General features: G+C 50.8%; 8 protein-coding genes across 8 annotated transcripts; 3 read left to right on the top strand and 5 right to left on the bottom strand.

Moving 5' to 3' along the window:
* Positions 1-1,402: 1,402 nt before the first annotated feature.
* On the bottom strand, positions 1,403-3,831 carry VTN77DRAFT_8098 (uncharacterized protein; the record flags this gene model as incomplete). Its single annotated transcript, XM_069424558.1, has 4 exons — positions 1,403-1,834; positions 1,890-3,426; positions 3,487-3,679; positions 3,756-3,831. 4 exons carry the CDS (start codon positions 3,829-3,831, stop codon positions 1,403-1,405), a joined length of 2,238 nt encoding a protein of 745 aa, XP_069274832.1.
* Positions 3,832-4,524: 693 nt separating this feature from the next.
* On the top strand, positions 4,525-5,604 carry VTN77DRAFT_8097 (uncharacterized protein; the record flags this gene model as incomplete). The annotated part of the gene is made up of 5 exons (XM_069424557.1): positions 4,525-4,531; positions 4,588-4,724; positions 4,796-5,257; positions 5,315-5,368; positions 5,419-5,604. 5 exons carry the CDS (start codon positions 4,525-4,527, stop codon positions 5,602-5,604), a joined length of 846 nt encoding a protein of 281 aa, XP_069274831.1.
* Positions 5,605-6,424: 820 nt separating this feature from the next.
* On the top strand, positions 6,425-9,017 carry VTN77DRAFT_8096 (uncharacterized protein; the record flags this gene model as incomplete). The annotated part of the gene is made up of 3 exons (XM_069424556.1): positions 6,425-6,979; positions 7,057-7,295; positions 7,364-9,017. 3 exons carry the CDS (start codon positions 6,425-6,427, stop codon positions 9,015-9,017), a joined length of 2,448 nt encoding a protein of 815 aa, XP_069274830.1.
* Positions 9,018-10,292: 1,275 nt separating this feature from the next.
* VTN77DRAFT_8095 (uncharacterized protein) lies at positions 10,293-10,943 on the bottom strand (the record flags this gene model as incomplete). The annotated part of the gene is made up of 1 exon (XM_069424555.1): positions 10,293-10,943. The coding sequence occupies one exon, from the start codon at positions 10,941-10,943 to the stop codon at positions 10,293-10,295; it is 651 nt and encodes a 216-aa protein (XP_069274829.1).
* A 46-nt stretch (positions 10,944-10,989) lies between these two features.
* VTN77DRAFT_8094 (uncharacterized protein) lies at positions 10,990-13,180 on the bottom strand (the record flags this gene model as incomplete). The annotated part of the gene is made up of 8 exons (XM_069424554.1): positions 10,990-11,521; positions 11,594-11,639; positions 11,686-11,773; positions 11,828-11,947; positions 12,003-12,152; positions 12,203-12,243; positions 12,296-12,614; positions 12,665-13,180. 8 exons carry the CDS (start codon positions 13,178-13,180, stop codon positions 10,990-10,992), a joined length of 1,812 nt encoding a protein of 603 aa, XP_069274828.1.
* Positions 13,181-13,465: 285 nt separating this feature from the next.
* On the top strand, positions 13,466-15,150 carry VTN77DRAFT_8093 (uncharacterized protein; the record flags this gene model as incomplete). Its single annotated transcript, XM_069424553.1, has 3 exons — positions 13,466-13,690; positions 13,770-14,848; positions 14,907-15,150. 3 exons carry the CDS (start codon positions 13,466-13,468, stop codon positions 15,148-15,150), a joined length of 1,548 nt encoding a protein of 515 aa, XP_069274827.1.
* A 450-nt stretch (positions 15,151-15,600) lies between these two features.
* Positions 15,601-15,976, bottom strand: VTN77DRAFT_8092 (uncharacterized protein; the record flags this gene model as incomplete). Its single annotated transcript, XM_069424552.1, has 2 exons — positions 15,601-15,857; positions 15,958-15,976. 2 exons carry the CDS (start codon positions 15,974-15,976, stop codon positions 15,601-15,603), a joined length of 276 nt encoding a protein of 91 aa, XP_069274826.1.
* Positions 15,977-17,375: 1,399 nt separating this feature from the next.
* VTN77DRAFT_8091 (uncharacterized protein) lies at positions 17,376-20,153 on the bottom strand (the record flags this gene model as incomplete). Its single annotated transcript, XM_069424551.1, has 3 exons — positions 17,376-17,646; positions 17,702-19,979; positions 20,048-20,153. 3 exons carry the CDS (start codon positions 20,151-20,153, stop codon positions 17,376-17,378), a joined length of 2,655 nt encoding a protein of 884 aa, XP_069274825.1.
* Between the last annotated feature and the right edge of the window lie 296 nt (positions 20,154-20,449).

Raw genomic sequence — 20,449 nt, 5'->3', positions numbered from 1 at the left:
AATATTCCCACTCATGAGATAGATACTTCTGAAGGTTCTCATCCACATTGGGGTAGTTAACAGATCGATCGGTCACCACCGGGATGCTAGCCAAACTTCTTGTGGGGTTTTTTTTTTTCGGAGAGTTCCAGCAGCGTCAAGATATGTACTCCTGGCCGCTGCAGTGCAGTGCAGAGACGGCGTAATAACCGCGGGCCTTGATTTAGACATGGGAGCCCCTGTCTCCATAAGCCTGGGTATAAGTACACATATAGCCAACTAAGGCAGGCCCAGGGCTATTCCTATTCAACCAAAACTATGGAATGGTACCCTTAGGTGGTAATTCTCTTCTCTTTACAGTAGAAAAGGAATCACCCTTGAGAGTAGTACTACTAATACTCCTACCCTCTTATTGTTCCTCCTCCTTATGTATTCTAGTTAAGGGATATTGCTTATAGATTTGGCGCAATAAAGGGATAAAAGAGCTAATCTATTCTACCTAACTCCTTATCTCCCTACTGTCCTTCTTAAATGGTATTGTGACTAGGTAGTATCCATAAGGTCTTAATCGGCTTCTTCTTCTCCTCTATTAAAACAAGAAGATCTTGTATGCCTTCCATAACTATCTCGCTCTAGTAAGGGTTGTAAGACTAAGTGGTATTAGCAAATAGTATTTTAGTATTTTTAAACTGGCTTGTGATCATGGTTGATAGCTTTATTGTCATTATTACTATGATAGGTAGGTCAGACAGGTAAAATAGCAAAATACTTAAGGATATTTATTATTAATGATATATTGCTTGCTTCATGATATTAGGCATGAGGGAAGCAATATCATGGTCGAATCCAAAAGGGGGGAGTCGATTCGATCGCAAGGAGCTCGTCTTGGCTTCATCCATATAATAATAAAGTATGGACTGCTAGACCTAAGCACCGCATTGAAGTGCGAGCTCCTCACTAGGGATGAGGTTCATAGATATAATATTAACTTAGTGCAATCAATCGAGTTAAATTAAGTCAATTTAGGTAGCTTGAGAATTGATTGGAAGCGAGTACATCTTCGAAGAGCCCAAAAATCTATGTTCACCAAGATCAACAGAATGTGCTTTGTTTGTTTTATTCTTTTCTTTTCCTTTTCCAGGATCATTCACTATTCTCCTCCATAGACTAGGTATGCGTCCAGTCAGTTGTCTATCGTCCATCGTCTGTCGTCTCTGTCGTCTCTCATGCCAAATTGGCTAGACATACAATCATACAGCCATGTCAACGTCTTCACTCATCACTCCGTAATAAACCCTAGTAAACTTTTCACACTCACTTGCAGAGTCTCACAGTCGCAGTCTTCAAAGTCTTCACACTCATGAATACAAGTCTCATTTTAGCCCTATGTTCCTGCAAAGTGAAAAAGCAAATCGCAAACAGCCTAGCCAATGATTTCCTCCGTCTCCTCGATGATCTCCTCCACAATCTCCTCGACAACCGCGTCTGCCGCCGCCGCCTCCTCGGCCTTGGGCGCCGGCTTGATCAGATCCACCACCACGTCCTCCTCCGGCAGGCCCAGCGCCTTCTTCTCCTCGGCCAGCAGCTCCTTCTCCTTGCGGACCCAGGCCAGCCACTCGTTGAGCACGCGCTTGCGCTTCTCCACCACCGCCGTGTTGGCAATGTCCACCGCGTACTTGTCTTCCTCTTCGAACTCCTTCGAGTACTCGCGCAGGTTCTTGCGGATCTGCTTCTGCTCCTCCTTGCTCAACAGCGTCGGCGGCCGCGGGCGCCACAGGAACTGCTTGAATTTCTCCGTCGGGTGCTCCGCCAGAGTCTGCCCAGCGAACGTGTGGATGTTCCAGCCGTTTTCCATCTGTAGACATTAGCTTGTCGACCAGTATAGTTTTTGTAAATTGACAGCTACCTACCGAATGTGTCCACACACTAGCACTGCTGACCACATACCGACCCGTCGGGTCCCAGTCGATATCCGTCACTCCGTAATGCTCGATCGACTTCATCAGCTGCAGGTTCGCGGCCAACTCTTTCTCGCCGGGAGTCTCCGGCTTCTCGCCCTCATAGTCCAGGTCCCAGAAGTCCAGGTCGAAGTTGGACTGCGAGTGGACCGTAGCCACCACGACGAAGCGCCCCTTGGGCGACCAGTAGATGCCGTTGCTGGTCTTCTTCTCAATCGTGCGAACCAGCCGGAAGTTGCCCACGCCTCCACCTTTCACCTTCTCCGGAGCAAAGAAAGAGACGGCCGTCTTCGGTGGCACTGCTGCCCCCGTGGGAGCCTCGCCCGTGGTAATGAGCACGAACCGGTCTCCATTCGGCTCCCACGCAAAGTTGATCACCGTGTCCTTCAAGCTGTCGACAACCTCCACGGGCACGCCCTTCTCCTTGACGCGGAAGATCTCCAGATTCGTAGCCATCGACTTCTTCGACTTGGAGTGACGGTCCACCTTGACACAGACGTAGGCCGCCTGCGACTGCCAGTGCAGCTTCACATCCGACACATTAAACAGATTTCTCGTCCGCACAATCTCCTTCGACGGAATGCTCATCAGCCCGACCTTGGCCGGGTTGCTGCCGATTTCGGGCGTCCAGAAGCACAGCAGCTGCTCGTAGTGCTTGACCCCTTCCCGGCTGGGAGTCGCCGGTGCCCACTCAAAGTCCATGACCCCCTCAATCTTGACCGACGTCTTGTCGAGCAGGTTCATCCGTGGCAGCTCGTAGATCGAAATCGACTGCTGCGGAAGCATCCGTGCCACATACTTCTCATCCGCAGACCACTTGAACGCCGGCCACTGGACCTTCTTCTTGGGGCCCGCATCCCCATCCGGACCGGAGAGGTCATGGGCCACAAATGACCGTAGAGGCTTTCCCGATTCGATATCCCAGATGATGATGTGTTTTCCATCCTCCTCGTAGGTCAACGGGCCCTGTTGGCCTTCCTCCACCTGAATGGGGCGAGCGGACCAAGTCGTCAAGTATTTCTCCCCGGGCGAGAACTCAATCAACTGCACAAATGGGTGCGGGAACTGCTTCTGTTTCGAAAAGCTCGGGCCGGCCCAGAGTTGGACACCCTGCGGATGGGTTGAAGCCAGGTACGTTCCCTGCGGCGACCACTGCACGAAGAGCTGGGTCCAGTGTGCTCGATCGACGATATTCTCGGGCGGTTGGTTCTTCATGTTCCAGAACACGCCCACCTTGTCGCCCCGGAAGATGGCGAACTGGTCGCGCGCATTCGGGTCGCCCAGCCACCACCGCAGGTGCTCCTTCTCCTTGAACGGCTCGATGTGCGGCGGCTTGTACTCCTCATCGATGCGTCCTTCGCGGCCGTACCGGTCAATGTCTGTCAACTTGTTCACCAGCAGCGTGTGCTTCTTATCCAGAGGGGTTCCATGGAGATGTTTGACGGCGGCCATGGCCTGTTCGGGAGTCTCGAACTCAACGAACGCAAAACTGGAAAGAATCAATCGTTAGCTGCTCAATCAGGCCGTCGGGCACATCTCCGACACCTACCCCTCCGACATGTTCTTGTCGTTCAACGGCATAAAGACCGCATCTGCGCTCGTCCGTCCCACCGTGTTGAGTTTCTTGAGCAGGAACTTGATGAGCTTATCCCTGCTCTCTTCCGGCACGATAGGCAGCCCATCGAGGACGACAAAGGTGTCCAGACCCTCCTCCAGTCGGACTTCATACTGTGCTTTCAGATCTGTTGCCCGGGGACGATCGCGCGTCAGCGAGTGAGGGGTAAAAATTTAACAAAATTTCGCCAGGAAAAAACACACCTGAGAAATCAATCTCCTCCTCGTCCACCTCGTCGTGGAGATCCTGCTCGGAAAGATTGTCAAAACTGGGCGCCATTGTGGGCAAACTGACCGGATGAGCGATGGACACTCTGGCCACAGATTGCTCTGGAAGCGACGCACAGAGGGGCGGTCCTTGTCCTGGTCTCTTGACTCTTTGGTTTAGGGCAAGATTAATCTCCTCCCGTTTCTGTGTGTGATGCTTAGTCATACACCCGAACCTGCGCCAAACAAGACAAACAGGCAAATTGATCTGGAGTGTCACGTGACTGATCGCGGGACGGACGCCTTTCCCGATCGGGCACCCTCGACGGCAGTAATGAGATCGACTGCTTACTCAGCCATCCTCAGCAGTGAGTTGCGCGTGAGGCTTGAGCTCCCAGCTCATTGTTTCCAGCTTGTGTGTTTGGAAAGCCTTCACAGCCTGGATGTACTGCTGCTGGGCTGCTTGCTTATATATTGCTTGTGAGACCTTCCCGATTGTCTATATCTAGCTTCCTGTGCCGCCCCATCCTATCTTAGTTTTGTTCTCTCCTCCCAACTCTGAGCTCCAGCTTCCATGCCCCACCGATCTTAAGCGCCCGCGGTACTCTGTACTCTACATACCTTGCGACTCCAACATCGGGGTGGCTTCCATATCTTCCATCCTCTGCCCTCTCGTGCTCTGGAGTGACCATTTCAGACGTGACCATTTTCTCGTAATTGGAGGCAGCCAGCGTTCTCAATCCTCTCAGTGCAATCGCTAGCCAAGATGTCGCGTAAGTGTTACTGTTGTGACGCGGGCAATGATAGGGACTGATGTCGGCTCTGATAGTACCCCCGGATGTCCGCGAGAATTATATTAAGATCATTGATTCGATCCTCGCTGCTAGCGACCTGAATACTATCTCCGAAAAGCGCATTCGCAAAGGTATCCAGGAAGCCGTGGACTATGATATCACTCCGCAGAAGGTTGTCATTGCGCTGTCCCCACCCAACCCTGTCGCTTTACGTCGCCAGTTTCGTTTACTGACTGTTCACAGGCCGTAATCAAAGAGCTCATCATGGAGCGCTTTGACATCTTTGCACAGCAGAAGGGTTTGGGAACAGCGTCGTCGGAGCAAGCAGCACCGTCCACCGAATCGGTTAACGGCCATGACGGAGCGGTAGACGCTCAAACCACAGATCCCTCTCCTCCTCCATCGTCGTCTTCCCCGCAGAAGCGGCAAGCGGATAGTGATGAACCTGAAGAGAACGGGAGCAAGACCCCTCCGTCCAAGAAAAGGAAGCCGGATCATGACATTGATGCGGATGCTCTTTTAGCTGCAAAGCTTCAGGCGGAAGAGAACAAGCGCGCTCGGCCGACTAGGGGCAGTGCCATGCGAAAGACTGCGCCCGTGAAGAGGAAAGTGAAGAAGACGTCAAAGAAAGTCGAAGACTCCGACTTGGAGTCCGGCTCGGAGGCCGGCGCAAAGAAGGAGGTCAATCGCTCGGGTGGTTTCCACGTGAGTCTAAGCCAGTCTGTCCAGTCTAATAATGTCCTGGCGCTGATTGCGATGTAGAAACCTCTGAATCTATCCCCAGCTCTCTCTGCCCTCCTAGACGGGGAAGTCTCGGTAAGCATACATGACACTACGTTGGAGTATTCGCTGCTAATGGGCAATAGCTCTCTCGTCCACAGACAGTCAAAAGGCTGTGGCAGTACATCCGGGAGAACAACCTCCAGGACCCGACTGACCGCCGCCAGATTCGATGTGATGATCGAATGCGCGCGGTATTCAAACAGGATCGGGTGCACATGTTTACCATGACGAAGATCCTCAATCAAAATCTCTATTCTCCTGATGAATGAATCGGAAAGGAGCTTCGAGACTTCACCGGTAAGGAGATTTTGAATGTATACGCTTTCCGTCGCTTTCCCAAGATAAACACTCCTTTTCGAACCAGTACACCACCGGTCGCATCTGCTGCATAGCGCGCATTTCTTCTCTCAGTTCCTATCCATTTTATGCTCCATCTGGTATTCTATCTATCTCTGTTACGAAGTTGCATCTTGTTCCCTAGCGGTCTCTCATACATATGCGTTTCTTTTCTTCAAAGCGGGAGTTGGTGGCTTTTACGGGCGCTTCTGAGGTTGTTCACCCAAGCAAATGGCAGATCTAGTTACATTTCAGGAGTAGTTAATTTAGTTAATTTGAAATCGCTCTATGAATTCAAGTCATCAACTGTACGGAGTACTCCGACGTCTCTTGCTTACGGATCGGCATACTAGCAGGAATCCGCCAGTATGATTGGCTTGTTGCTCCAATTCTAGAATCAACCGGCCACCTGACCGGTTATTGCCGTTTTCTGACTCATTAAAGCTCAGGGTAATATCCACAACAACTGGATAATGCACATAGAATGTGTAGGCAGCGAGCGTTGTTTCAGTGAGTTGGTGCCGTCAAGTTGGCTCTCCGCCACGCGGGCTTATGACCGCTTTCCGCGCTCCAGCTTTCCCACCACAAAAAATCCCCGACGCCGCGGGACCCTGCCGCAGATCGCAACCGTCAGTCGCATAGAGCTGCTTGGGGCACTATTGTCACAGGCTTCACTTCGTCAAGACACTATATTTTCTGGTTCTCGATTTGTCTACCCTCTAATCCCTGCAAATCGCTTGGACACCTACAGCGATGAGTGAAGAGGGACAGAACCCAGCAGCACCCCCGCCGGCGGGACCGCGAAACTCCAACTCTAGTGGCGGCAGGCGACGGCCAGGACGAGGCGCGGCTCATCATTCTGATCGCTCAGAGAACCGCAGAGACGATGGCAGCATCGATGGCCCACCTCGAGGTCCAAGAGGCCGGGGTGGAGGTGGCGGAGGTGGAGGAGGTCGAGGTGGAGGAGGTCGAGGTGGACGCGACAGACAACGAAATCGCAGCCAGAAGCCTAAAGCACAGGCTTCCAATGCCACATCAGGAGGCGGCGGGCAGCCACCGGGCACTGTCCCTGATGGGCCAGGCACCTCCGGTGATCGCTCGACCGGAGATGCCAAAGGAACAGAGAGCGATGCGAAGGGCAAGCTGGTTGCGACAGCGACGGATGAGCCGGACGACGGGGAGATCTGCTTTATCTGCGCGTCGAAAGTCGAGCATACGTCGGTCGCTCCTTGCAATCATCGAACTTGCCATATCTGTGCGCTGAGGCTGAGAGCGCTCTACAAGACCAAAGCGTGTGCACATTGTCGGGTATGTCAAGCTTCCTCTGCCTGAAAGAAAGTCATCTGCCGCTGGAGACTGGCTAACTCTTTCATTTCATTTCACAGACCGAGTCCAGTTTCGTAATCTTCACCGACGATCCCGCAAAGCGGTACGAAGAGTTCACGCCGGCGGAATTAGTTCGAACAGACGATAATCTGGGAATCAAGTACGAACGGGAAGAGATCTTCGAAGACACCGTCATTCTGCTCCGATACAACTGTCCAGACAAGGACTGCGATGTGGCTTGTTTAGGATGGCCAGATCTGCACCGTCATGTCAAGAGCAAACATGGAAAGGTTATGTGGTGAGTACATACAACATCTGTGTCGATGGAAGATCGTATCAGTCTGTAATGCTCACACTGGAGAACAGTGATTTGTGTACGCGGAACAAGAAAGTCTTCACCCATGAACACGAACTATTTACAACGTCCCAACTTCGAAAACATGAGAAGTACGGAGACGACAATCCCGGTGATGCCAACCAAAGCGGATTCAGAGGCCATCCAGAGTGCGGGTTTTGTCGAATACGATTCTACGGAGATGATGAGCTATATGCCCACTGCCGAGACAAGCATGAACGCTGCCATATCTGTGACCGCCGGTCCGGCAATCGTCAGCAGCAGTATTACATTGATTATGATGCCCTCGAAGATCACTTCCAGAGGGAGCACTTCTTGTGCCTGGACAAGGAATGTCTTGAGAAGAAATTTGTGGTGTTTGAAACCCAGATGGATCTGCAAGCGCATCAATTGGAGGTCCATCCCCACGGACTGTCTAAGGATGCCAGGAGAGACGCTCGAACGGTGGATATGTCCACCTTTGATTACCGGACACCGTATCAGCCGCAGAGGCAGCGCCGAGGTGCAGGCAGAGGGCGAGATCCAAATGCAGAGCCACTTCCCATCTCTAGCGCTCAGCCCCTGAGACGTGATGAGTTGGCTTATCAGAGGCAGTTGGCTATCCAGAGCGCGCAATCGGTCACCACGCGAAGTTTCGGTGGCCAGCTCACTCCCAGCGACACTCAAAGTGTCCGAGTCCCTGCTCGCGCCGCTGGTCCAACCCCGGCCCAGGCTGCTGCTGCTGCTGCTCGTACTCCACCAGTCTCTGCGATGGAGAACCTCAGCATCAGCACTGAGAACGGTCCTCTCACACCCCAGGAGCAAGCGCGCCGCCTTCGCCACGCTGCCGTGATAGAACGGGCGTCAAATCTCCTCCAAAACGACCAACTCAAAATTTCGGAGTTCCGCACGAAAGTATCGAACTACCGCACCTCCGCCATCTCCGCAACCGACCTCATCGACGCTTTCTTCTCGCTGTTCGATGCACCCAGCTCCGAGCTGGGCAAACTGATCAAGGAACTCGCCGAAATCTACGAGGACGAATCCAAGAAGAACGGCCTCCTCAAGGCGTGGAACGACTGGCGGGCGATCAACGAAGATTACCCGGCGTTGCCAGGTCCCAGCGGCGTCCTTCCGGGTTTGTCGTCCAATACAGCAGGGGCAGGAGGGAAGCGTGTTCTACGGTTAAAGTCGTCGACAGCTCAATCCTCGCGGTCGGCTGTGGGCCGAAGCGGTGCTCTTCCTGGGAGCTTGTCGTCTGGAAACTTTTTCCCGCCTTTATCATCCTCTTCTTCTTCCGCTGCAAGAACGGCGGCGTCTGCACCTGTCTGGGGCACTGGTAACCCTGCCTCTCGTCCGCCCGCAGCAACATCCAGCACGTCTACTCCTTCTCGCGCAGCTCCACGAACCGCCGCCCCGAATGCCAATGACACAGAAGCATTCCCTGCTCTCCCCGCGGCTCCCAAACCCAACACGTTAATGGCTGGTCTGACTCGCGGCACCGTCCGGTGGAACGAACGTGCACCGGCAGTGAATGCCTGGGGAACCGGCAACGCCTCCTCCTCCTCATCAGCAGCAGCAGCATCTGCCAGTGGAGATGAACCCGAAAACGGCGACCTGGGCCCAGCCACGGGGAAGAAAGGTAAGGGTAAGAAAGGGAAGCAGACCCTGTTTCACTTTGGATAATCAGGCTGCCATAGTCGCGTCTTTGGTCACGACGCCTGCTGTCAGGGGCTCGATGATCGAAGAAACCTATCTTTCTTCATGTCGATATTGGATAATATTAGTATTACATAGTTGCTTTTAGTACCTTCAGCGTGCAAGAATTAGAATAGCGTAGCATAGTATGGCGTAGCGTAGCTTGGTGATTGTGATAATGTAACAAATGGGACTGAAACAGCGACGGTAAGAATAATTCTTAAATTCTAGTCTTGCAGAGAGATAGATCGATCCGAGATCTTAGATCGTTTCTTCATTTATACTTGATATCTTTGTTGTGACCTGATCCAATATCACCTGGTCTGAACTGAACTGAACTGACCTGACCTGATCTGATCTGATCTGAGAACCTATCCTGAGTCCCCTGACAATGGTTTCAAGCTCCTGACTTCTTACGTTACCCGACTCTTGTTACACAAATAAATCTTGGCGGCTTAGCTTGGTTTGGGTTGTTTACCTCAAAGGTTGAAACTCTCACCCTGGACTTGACTTTGTCCGACTTCTTGACCTGGCCTGGAAGCCAATGGTCGGGTCAGACTCTCACTTTACCCAACTTTATGACCCTGGCTGAATGGGGAGTCAAATAATGAGGTCACTTTATCTGATTTCTTTCTTCAGCCTGACTCAACAGGGGAAGCTAATAGTCAGGTCAAACTCTCACTTTGTCCGAGTTCTTGATTCAAGTTGATAGATAGGGGTGAACTCTCACTCTCACATTACCCGACTGACCTCTTTATTCAGGTTGACTCGACAGGGGTAGGGGGAGTGAACTGGACTGGACCTGACCTGACCTTGAATTCTCACTCTCTCGACAATCTTCATGCCATCTTGATGCGCAGGGTGTTGGATACAAGGGCATAATGTCAGGGCTCGCCTTACCTGACCTTATTCTTTGTGTACGGCACAATATATATACAAGACTGATTATCAGATGTGCGAGCAAGAACCTCTCTCCCTCTCTATCCAAGAAGGCGAAAGTATAGCTATATATCTTGCGACCTCTGTATTCTATTTGTCGTTCAGTTCTTTTTTTTTTGTTTGTTTGTTTGTTCTATCCCTTGTCCCCGTCTAGGACGAATTGATCTTGGAGCTCGGCGATGGGACTGACTGGCTGAAGAATAATACAGTTCTAATTTTCGAATCTCCTCCGCTTTTTCTCTTTCTCTTTTCCTTTTCCTTTTTCGAATGGGAAGCTTTCAGTTGTTCAGAATCACAGGTTGAGAGGTCGAAGACTTAGGACCGTCATCCAGTAGAGGCTACCTCCTGCGTGTTGACATCCTCGTCTAGATCCTCAACGGCCTGGAAAGAGTCCTGTCCATTGTCCGCTTTCACTGTCTCGTTGTCCCCGGCATCGCCTGCAAATGCATCAGACTCGGCGTCGATGGCGGCCATTTTCAATGCGAATTCCTCCTGTAGTCTCTCCAACCATTTTCGTAACGTCTCTCCCTCCATCGTCCCATTTACCGCTTGCAAAAGCTGCTCTCTGAGATGCAGAATCAATCTTCGTCTTCGGGCAATAGATAGAGCTTTGGAGCCGGCGGCGTGGCGTTCAGCGATCTCGTTGAGTCTCGTGGAGACCGTCTGCGCAGTCTCTAAGACCTCTCGAGGAAAGGATAGCACCTTTGCTAGAGCAAGTCCGTAGAACTTCTCCTGCACGTGGCCCTCCTGCACCTTGTACAGCATGGTCATTTTATCCGCCTGGGGGGATAACTGCACAGCCAAGTGGAGGTTGACGACCCCGCTACGCTCAGCCATGATACGGGCGACATCGCGAAAGTGAGTTGCAAACCAAATGAGTGCGTGACTGTCGACAAGGGCCTCTGCGATAGCAATTGCAATCGCCAACCCGTCTGTCGTGCTAGTCCCACGGCCAAGTTCATCCACGATAACCATGCCTCGAGGGTCGATGTTGCGAAGGATGAACGACATTTCGCGCATTTCAGCAGCAAACGTTTGACACGTTGGCGTGGATCTCATCTACAGCAGCCGCTCGAGCAAATAGTTGATGCACAATGGGAAACGACGCATAGTCCGCCGGGACAAAGCATCCGATGTGTGCCATAATTGTCATGAGCGCAATGGAACGGATATATGTGGATTTTCCGCTCATGTTGCACCCGGTGATGATCTGAAACCGCGATTGTTGTGCTGCATAGGTGTCATTCGGTACGAACTTGCCTCGGTGAATCTTCTCTTGAATCGGATGACGACCAGACTTGATGGCCAAGACATCGGTCAATTCTGGCCGAATATAGTCCTGGGTCGTGACAAGCTGTGCAAACGTCGCCAACATGTCCAAGGTGGCGATGGCTTCACTGATTCTGAAAAGCCCCGAAATATCCGTGCAGATTTCGCTGATCAACTCCTGAATGCTCCGATCGCTCATATTGATCACTTCATTGTGGGCGTCAGTGATCCTCTGGTTCAGTTTGACGAGATCCAAAGTCTGGCACTCGATGCGGTCTCTCTTCCTGAAACAGTTAATGAAAATATCAGGAAGGGCCCCCTCATCCAACTCGAATACGGAGAGAGATATGTAATACTGTCGCATGCTGTCGAACTTCAGATCCAACGTGAGGTCATATACTTCTATACAGAGTCAGGACAAACCCAGACAGGCAGACACGCGACGGACCTGCGAGTCTTGTAACCAGCTCTGTCGCATCTGCATTGGCCTCCTTATACGTCTGCCTCGCAACGTCAAGAAGGCTGTTCACTCCTACCTACAGCAAGTCAGCTTACTTCATGTAAAGACACTGCAGCCAGTCAAAACACACCTTGATGGCATAGGTACGCTGATTCCTTAGATCTAGTGGTTTGCTCTGGTACGTTACATCTTCGTTCAGCATCTCGTCGATCATGTCTCGAATCGACTGGTAACCAGATGGAGCACACAGCTATCAATTTTAGAATCCTTCATCTTGTTTATTTCTTCGGGAATAAGGAGCTAACATCTCTGATCTTCTTCAGGAGGGCACTCTGCGCTCCAGCCAGTGCTTCATAGACTGGGTTGATGGACATGACGTATGACTTGAGCATAATGACATGGTTTACCGATTGCTCCACATGGTGAAATGTGGGTTTTACGGGGTTGAGGATGAGCTTTCTTGTCAGTCTAGATGCAATGCATTGAGTCACGAGAGGTCACTGACAGAAGTAAGGACCTTGTGCGCATCGATAAACCCTTTGAGAGCTGGCATACACCAGACATTAGCCGCCACTGCGAGGCTGATTGCATATCTTACCTTGTCTGACAGAATAGAACATCTCTTCCTTTGAACTCAACTCTTCAAGAGCATCGTATCGTGCTACAATCTTTCCCTGTTCGGTAGAGGGCTGAAGAAGGTTACTGCGAAGCAATCTGGCACCCATTGGTGTGAGCGTCTCGTTGAGCAGTCCGAAGAGGCAGTCCCGGGACTTGCTCTTTTGGAGATTCTGTATCAACTCTAAGGAAACAATAGTGGAGAGATCAATCATCATTGATCCTTGAGACGGTTCAAATTTGATATGAAGAGAATGGAATGCAAACGACTTGCCGAGCTGGAGCTCGACATATTTCAAGACCTTGCAGAAAATAAGTTCAGGCATTGATCAACAGGCCGAAGCTGACTTACCGCAGCCAGACAGCATGCGGCAAAGTAGTGACCATCCAAGGAAACCCTGATGGACTCGATTTCCTCAGGGAATGCAAGCATTTCCACATAATCATGGGCAGCTCTGTCGGACCAATACCTGCGATCGATGCAGCTGATCGTGAGCTCCGAGAGATTCTCTTGAACAATACAGTACAGCTTGGATTGGGGGCCGCTGGCGGTGTTCATGAAGATGAGCTCGCTGGGCTCGAACACCCCAATCTTGTTGATGGTCTTGACATAGGATTGGCTGTCACAGATCTGGCAGAGCACTGCTTCTGAAGTGGAAAGATTGACAAACACAAGGCCCACCGTAGGAGATACACCCCGGGATTCGCTGATGGCGCATATCACTTCCTGCGATGCAATGCTTGTTGCGGTTGTGGTTGGTCTTGCTGTCCATGGCCGTTCACTACCAACCTGGTCTGCAACGCGTACAGAGGTGGTTGTGACGTCTTCGTATGGGTAGGACGTTCCTGTTGTATAAGCTGAGGACATCTTGAGCTTTACACTATCTTCTGGTTAACAGATATATCAAATCAGCTTTCTGGTCATCATTCAGGTAATTCATTGTTTCTTCGGCAAGATCAAGGAAGACAAGGGGAAGGTACTGTAGTTCTCAAAAAGGAAGGAGTCGCGCGGCCGATAAGATAAGGTTTCCCAAACGGGTTTAGGGCGGCACTCCAAAATTTCTACATCGGCGGCGACATCCAAAATCTCCGAAGTCGAATTCAATTCCTATCGCTACAACGATTGTGTCGCCTGCCCTCACTTGCCGGCAAGATGGCGACACTCGTGCCTCCTCCGAGCAAGCGGCAAAAGCGCGAAATCGCGGAGAAGGCACGACTACAACAGGAAATCGAGAGCATTCCCAGCGACCTGGGTAGCATCCGAGTCCAGTTCATCGACCAGGCCACTGGCACAGCGACCGGTCCTGCGGTAGCTGTTCCTGTCGCTGATGCTAATGTTAAAAATCTTGAGACACTTCTGAACACACTACAGGGTAATGTAGGTACGCATTGTTTTGTTTCGACAAAGTTTTGTCAAATCTGCCCGGAATTGCGACTAATGTTATGCGCCACTGCAGGATGATCATGAACGGGTACCGTATAGATTCACATATCAGTCGGACGACAAAGATGACCAGGTGGTCGATATTTTGTCGGATTTATATCATTCGTTGCTGAAGCCAGGTCTCAAAACCACCGAAGATACAGTCAACCTCTACTACACCCCGCAAGCAGTATTTCGAGTTAAGGCAGTATCACGATGTTCTGCCGCAATAGCCGGCCATGGAGAAGCGATCCTTGCGACCGCGTTCTCACCCGTGTCCTCGTCTACAATGGTGACTGGAAGCGGTGACTCAACCGCCAGAATTTGGGACTGCGATACCGGCACGCCTTTACATACACTAAAAGGCCATACGAACTGGGTCCTGGCAGTCAGTTATTCCCCCAATGGTGCCATGATCGCAACAGGGAGTATGGACAATACGGTGCGACTGTGGGATGCAAAGAAGGGCACGCCTCTGGGAAACCCACTCCGGGGTCATACCAAGTGGATCAACGGTCTGGCGTGGGAACCTTATCATCTGCAGGAGTCTGGAAGGCCTCGTTTGGCCTCCGCATCGAAGGATTCAACGGTTCGCGTGTGGGATGTGGTGAACAAGAGGATCGACATTGTCCTCACGGGACACAAGGGTTCCGTGACTTGTGTTCGCTGGGGTGGTACCGGGAAAATATATACTTCCTCCCATGACAAGACGATCAAAGTGTGGAATTCCAAAGACGGCAGTCTCATTCAGACATTGGCTGCACATGCCCACCGCGTGAACCACCTGGCTCTCTCGACTGACTTTGTCCTCCGGACCGCGTTCCATGACCACACGAAGAAGGTTCCGGAGACGGAGGCGGAAAGGGTCGAGGTAGCGAAGAAGCGGTTCGAGAAAGCCGCCACGATCAACAACAAGATTATGGAGAGACTCGTGTCTGCAAGCGACGATTTCACCATGTATCTCTGGGATCCGGAGAACTCGACGAAGCCGGTTGCTCGGTTGCTAGGTCATCAGAAAGAAGTGAACCATGTCACATTTTCTCCAGACGGAGCATATATTGCCTCTGCGGGGTTTGATAATCACGTCAAATTGTGGAACGCCAGAGATGGAAAGTAAGTCATGTTTTGTATGTACCTTATATATGCTATCAGATTGCTGAGCAGGAAACAGATTCATCACGACACTGCGCGGCCATGTCGGCGCCGTCTATCAGTGCTGCTTCTCCGCAGATTCCCGTCTTCTGGTTTCGTCGTCCAAAGACACAACTCTTAAAGTCTGGGATGTCCGTACCGGGAAGCTGGCCATGGATCTGCCAGGGCACAAGGACGAAGTCTACGCCGTGGATTGGAGCCCGGACGGTGAGAGAGTTGGCAGCGGGGGGAGAGACAAAGCAGTTAGGATATGGCGGCATTGATCTGAACAAGAAGATCGAGGTGTTCAGTATAAATTATGTCGATGTCGATGATACCCTGTTGTACATCGGAAAGCAGACAGACGGGAATATACATGCAATGTCCACACAAAATAGGAACCAACGATAACTCGAAGGTGCTGGGCACCTTCCGAGTAAACTCATATAGGTCGCTCACTCATACCAATGCAATCCACTCACAACGCCCCAAACAGAACTACCTGACCTATAAAGACAGCACCCAAAGCCCAAGCCCAGGCCCAAGCCCAAGCAAGCCGTCTCTCGCCGCAGAGTATGAACGCCCTCCGCCTCCGATAGCGCAGGCTGCACATTCGCCTTAAAAAGGCATCATGGTCACCAACCACATTCCCCGGCGGGTCATACTCGCAGACGACAAACCAGCCCGTAGCTCGTTGGTCAGCATCATCACCATCACCATCGTCAGCACCACTATCACTGGTGTTTCTCTTTGTGGCACAGTTGGAGGCGCGGGGTACCGCACTCCGCAACAGCGCATCCCACTTGTCTCGTCGCTTTCCCAGACGAGCTGAGTGAAATGCCCTGTTTGTTCACTGAAGCCCGCTGGCGCGGTGTAGTCGTAGTCGTAGTATTAAATAGGCTTTCGTTAGCCCAGATGCTGACGTGACGGGGGGGATGGAGACGGTGGGATAATAATAGCCTTGGGCGAGGTTCTCGCCGTAGGAGCCGCTCTAGAAAAGAATAAGATGAATGTCAACCACATGTACTGTAAATTGGGTCTCTCGAGTGTTTGAAACGTAGGAGGATGGGACTTGATTGTGCTCTACGTACGGAATGCTTCTACAGGCATTGATCAGCCAATCTCTGCGCGTAATCTGCCAGGGTCGTGTTCCATATCACTGAGCTGGCGTTGTGTTGGTTGCGATAGTAGTTGGTGTTATTGAGGATTTCATTTCGGAATTTGGACGGTCAGGTATGACGACGATGAAGGAAAAGTGGTTGAGGCGGTGCTGTGGCTTGAATGGTTGTTATTATAACGATGGTGGTGGGTGTTGCTTGCTGTCCGTAGACAAGTAGCATGTAATTCTGGATGAGAACAGCAAAAGAAGAAACGAATATGATATTGAACTCCTTGCATATAGGATCATAGTGGTACTGGGATGATAAAATGCAGTTGACTAGATTTGAGCAGCCTCTTTTTCGAATTTTCAGAATGAATCTCTTGTGGAGAAGTAAATATATGTCCACAACATGGTGAGATCTCCTGAGGTGAGGTAGGTTGATGACGACGGTAGCAGTGCATGCGCATCTATCAGCAATGAAATGAGAATTCTATGTTCTGTATATAGATATATATCTGAGGAATAGTGATGATATTTTTCCACTGATTGAGTCATGATGTGCTTCTATGACAGAAGTGGCTGTACAGATACATAAATACAGTAGAAATCATGAAATTTTGCTTATATTATATTAAATCGACATTTTGAAGTAGTTATCCATAGCAAACAGTCAACCATAGAATGAGTAAGTCTGTGACAGAATTTCGCAGCGTAGGTAGTCAAATCATATGCTAGTTGTGAATGATATGACCTCGGATCCAATAGATCAGGTGCAGGTACCAAAAAAAAATAGCAAACTGCTGTGGAAGACGTATTGATAAATGACTGGAATATTTGCCAGGGGTTACAGCTGTTGCTGCACTAGACTCATGGTGTTCACGCATGGTTGGTTAACCGTTGGTTGAAGCCTTTTCAATAGGACTTAAGGAGAATATCCCAGTATTTCAGTACGCACTGAGGTCGATGACTCCGTGAACATGACTGGAGTTTCACCGTCACAGGGGATACAGGAAAACAAATAGATTCTTCAATTGCGGAAACGCATTACCCAGGACTTCTCTCCATTGAACGTTCTATCTATCATTCATGACTGATCTCAGTGCTAATATTAATATAAATTGGCAATCCACCTCAGTATATACGGGCAACGTCATCCCACAAGAGTATGGTATCCTGTCATCACCTTCATGTAGTTTATAGTATACCAGACAAGAACAAAACAATCACGAGAGAGGCAGAGATCTAACTTCATACGGCGCAACTGTCCGCTCAAACGGCGTTGACGCCGTCCACCAGATGGAAAAACTCCCCGACTCGCAGAAAGTCCGTTATATACAGAGTCTCATATCGTCGATCATATCATCAATCATATCGTCGAAGGCATATAAATATAGAGTAAAGTGTATCTCACATCACGCTGCATCCAACGCCATACATGGCCCGCTCGACATCCCGTCGCACCTGGAACCAGTCCGCCCGCCGTTCGGCAAATTCGTAGACCTCTTCCGCCCGAAAGATGCCGTAAAAGCGATCGTTATCGGCAATGATGGTAGCCAGCTCCTTCGCGTCAGATGGATCCACAAGATAGATCTGCGACAGCTCTCGAAGAGCCTTGAAGTAGAGAAGAAGTTCGTTGTTCTTGAACGTTTGGATGAATTTGAAGTAATGGGTCATGTCGCTGGTCTCAACGTGAGTAAACGTGCCTTCAGACAGAAGTCTTCAATTCAGCCTACCTGATCAGTTTCAGAGAACCTTCAACGCTAATCCGCTGGCGTTTGAGATGTTTGCAAATCGCTGTGAAGAGCCGTAGCCCAACTTCCTGGTTGAACACATCGAGCGTGCTCTTGTCCGTACTCCCGATCAGCATCTGAGTATGCGACGAGACAACGTCGACCACCGCACGAGCAGCGTCGCTGACACCAACATCCATTGTCTGCCGCTGTGAGTCCATCGAGACTCCTGGGTTAAAGTCCGTAGCCAACTGCTTCGTCGCCAGGAGGTAGTCCACCTCCTCCATCAGCACGTCGATTCCCTTGTTCATTCCAGATGCCACCCGCTCATCCAGCATCTGCTCGAATTTCTTCTTCCCCTTGACAGCAGGATCAAGAAAGTCATTTCGGTCGGTCAACTTCGACCCCACAAGCTCCTGTTCGTAGAACACATCCACCATCTGGAGGATGAGATCCCCCACGTTAACCAGCTCAAGAAATGTGACCAGAGGTTCGACTCCGGAACGATCACGCTCGCCTTGCTCTCGAGGTCGGTAGTTGGACAGATGATCCACCGCTTTGTCAAATCCTTCGATAACGTGGCGATGTCCGAGGATGTTCAGAAGAGACACAAATATGCCTTTGCATTGCTGCTTGGCTGCATTCCCATATTCACCACCCAGTCTCACGAACTGTGCGGCACGCTCAAGACTGGTTTTGGCAGCCTGGACCAGGCTCAAGGCAACCTCGATGCTGAAAAGCGAACGGATAGCCTCCAGTTTAATATTCATGATAGCAGCCTTTGCAGCAAGCTCAGTCGTTGGAGCCTCCTCTGGTAACGGACTGGGGAGAGGAGGCGTGACAGTAGAGAATCGGGAAACGCTTCTAGAGGGCACGTGGCCGTCCCTGGGCCCTTCTTCAGGTTTCGGACCGCTGGGTTTGCTTGAGAGCCCAGGAAGAATGTTCACTGGCATCATAACCACCTTCTTGAAAGAAGACATGAAGTCCTTCTTATCTGCTTGTCGATTGACGTTGGACATCAGAAAGGATTCTGTCGAGGCGGCCTGTTCAGAGAGTTGTCTGTCCCATTCTCGGACTGTAGCGTCACTACCTTGTCGGAAGAAGTCCAGCTCCTCCGCTAGATATAGGTCAATATGAGGTTCATAAATCTGGCCAAGTACACGAGTCACAGCCTCGTGCAGGCTTTCATTGTCACTCTGAAGAGGCCGCAGATCTTGCATGAAGTTAAAGCATTGCACAAACGTCCCAGAAACCGCCTTCAGATAGGATTCAATATTCACCCGGTGTAATTCATCAAACAGTGCAGTCAGGAATGGAGACAAAACATCGCTCCCGACCTTTTCGAGAAACGGGGAAACAACGTCTAAGCTGGGCGGAAACGCTCGGTCGATGATCGAGATCTCTTCATTATAAGCCACGCCAAATCGCGTGAGAAATGCTTGCGTGTGCTCAAGTTTCACACTTCCTGTTTCTGGATCAATGCAATCCGTCACCTTGCCAAAGTCGGATTTCCGTGTTACGAGATGATTATGGTGGAGGAACAAGTCAATTGCGGCCTGGCCCCCATTGAGCGTCCACAACACGTGAGCGTATCTCCGCATGAGACCGTCAATGTCGTCCGATTCATAGCCATTTCGAAACTCTCGGATTGCCGCAGTCTCGAACAATGAGATGGCAGTACGGAGCCGCTGTTCTCGCTCAAACCAGCCTTCAGTGTTATCGCTCTTTGCGAACGCCTGTAGTTGAGAAAGCATCTGCGCCTGATGCTCCGGTTCAGTGTATTTCTTGAAAACCAAGCTGTCCGTTGAGCCTCCTGAATTTACAATGTCCTCGTATAACGGCGATAAAGCAGCATGAACCTTTCCATACTCCTGTCGCGCTTGCCCACGGACTGACTTGACGGATTTCAACACCTGCAAGGCCTTGTCCTCTGTGGAAGTCGCCGATTGTTCCGAATTTCCCACAGACGATATCGGTACTGGATCAAAGCCGTCAGACGCCGAGGTTTTGCGGTCATGAGACTTAAGTTCTGTTCCATTCACTCCAGGCTTCTCCTCGCTCGATTCTACATGCGCCGTGATTTCCGCGGGACCAATTGTGCGATCCAACTTCGCCTGCTCCGCTAGTTGTCTCGCCTGCAATTCGTCCCAGCAACCCATGCGCTTCAGTCTCTGTACCCATCTTGTATCATCGTATGCCATTTCCCGCATCCGCTTCGACGTTCGTGCGACCCTGATGAGATCTGTGGGGCCAACGTAATCCAAAACCAGAGACATTATCTCTATGCTATATTAGCTTCTGTCCAGTTTGGTTTCAGAGTCCGTTGAATCGTCACCGTAGACCGCATACCGGCAGGAAGAGCTGGCTTCGAAATTTCTAACGAAGCCATCTTCAGCGTCGCCAGGACGTCTCTCCGCGGGCCGCCAGAGACCGGCACCTTCTTGAAGTTCGACATCTTGTCTCTCCCGAAAAGACATTGGGAAGGCAGAAATTATTATTGGGGTAGGGTGTAGGCGGAGATGGCGTTCTCGTGGGGTCGGCGCTGAGTGATCGGTGATATTATGGTGTAATATACCTCTAGAACTAGGAGGCTCGTACGGCTCTCTCGACGGATCTTAATCCGGTCATCTTTGAACTATAAAAAAGAACAAACCAAAAGGAAACTCTGAGGCACTGAAGTGGTCGATGTCAATGGTTCGAGAACATGTTGAAGCCTGCCGCGAGGAAGGCGGACGTGACCGGCAAAATATC

This window comes from Rasamsonia byssochlamydoides (genome assembly GCF_041956645.1).
Source record: "Rasamsonia byssochlamydoides strain NRRL 3658 unplaced genomic scaffold VTN77scaffold_69, whole genome shotgun sequence".
Taxonomy (NCBI): domain Eukaryota; kingdom Fungi; phylum Ascomycota; class Eurotiomycetes; order Eurotiales; family Trichocomaceae; genus Rasamsonia; species Rasamsonia byssochlamydoides.
Note: the sequence above shows the minus strand (reverse complement) of the source record. Positions and strands in the feature narration are given on the sequence as shown.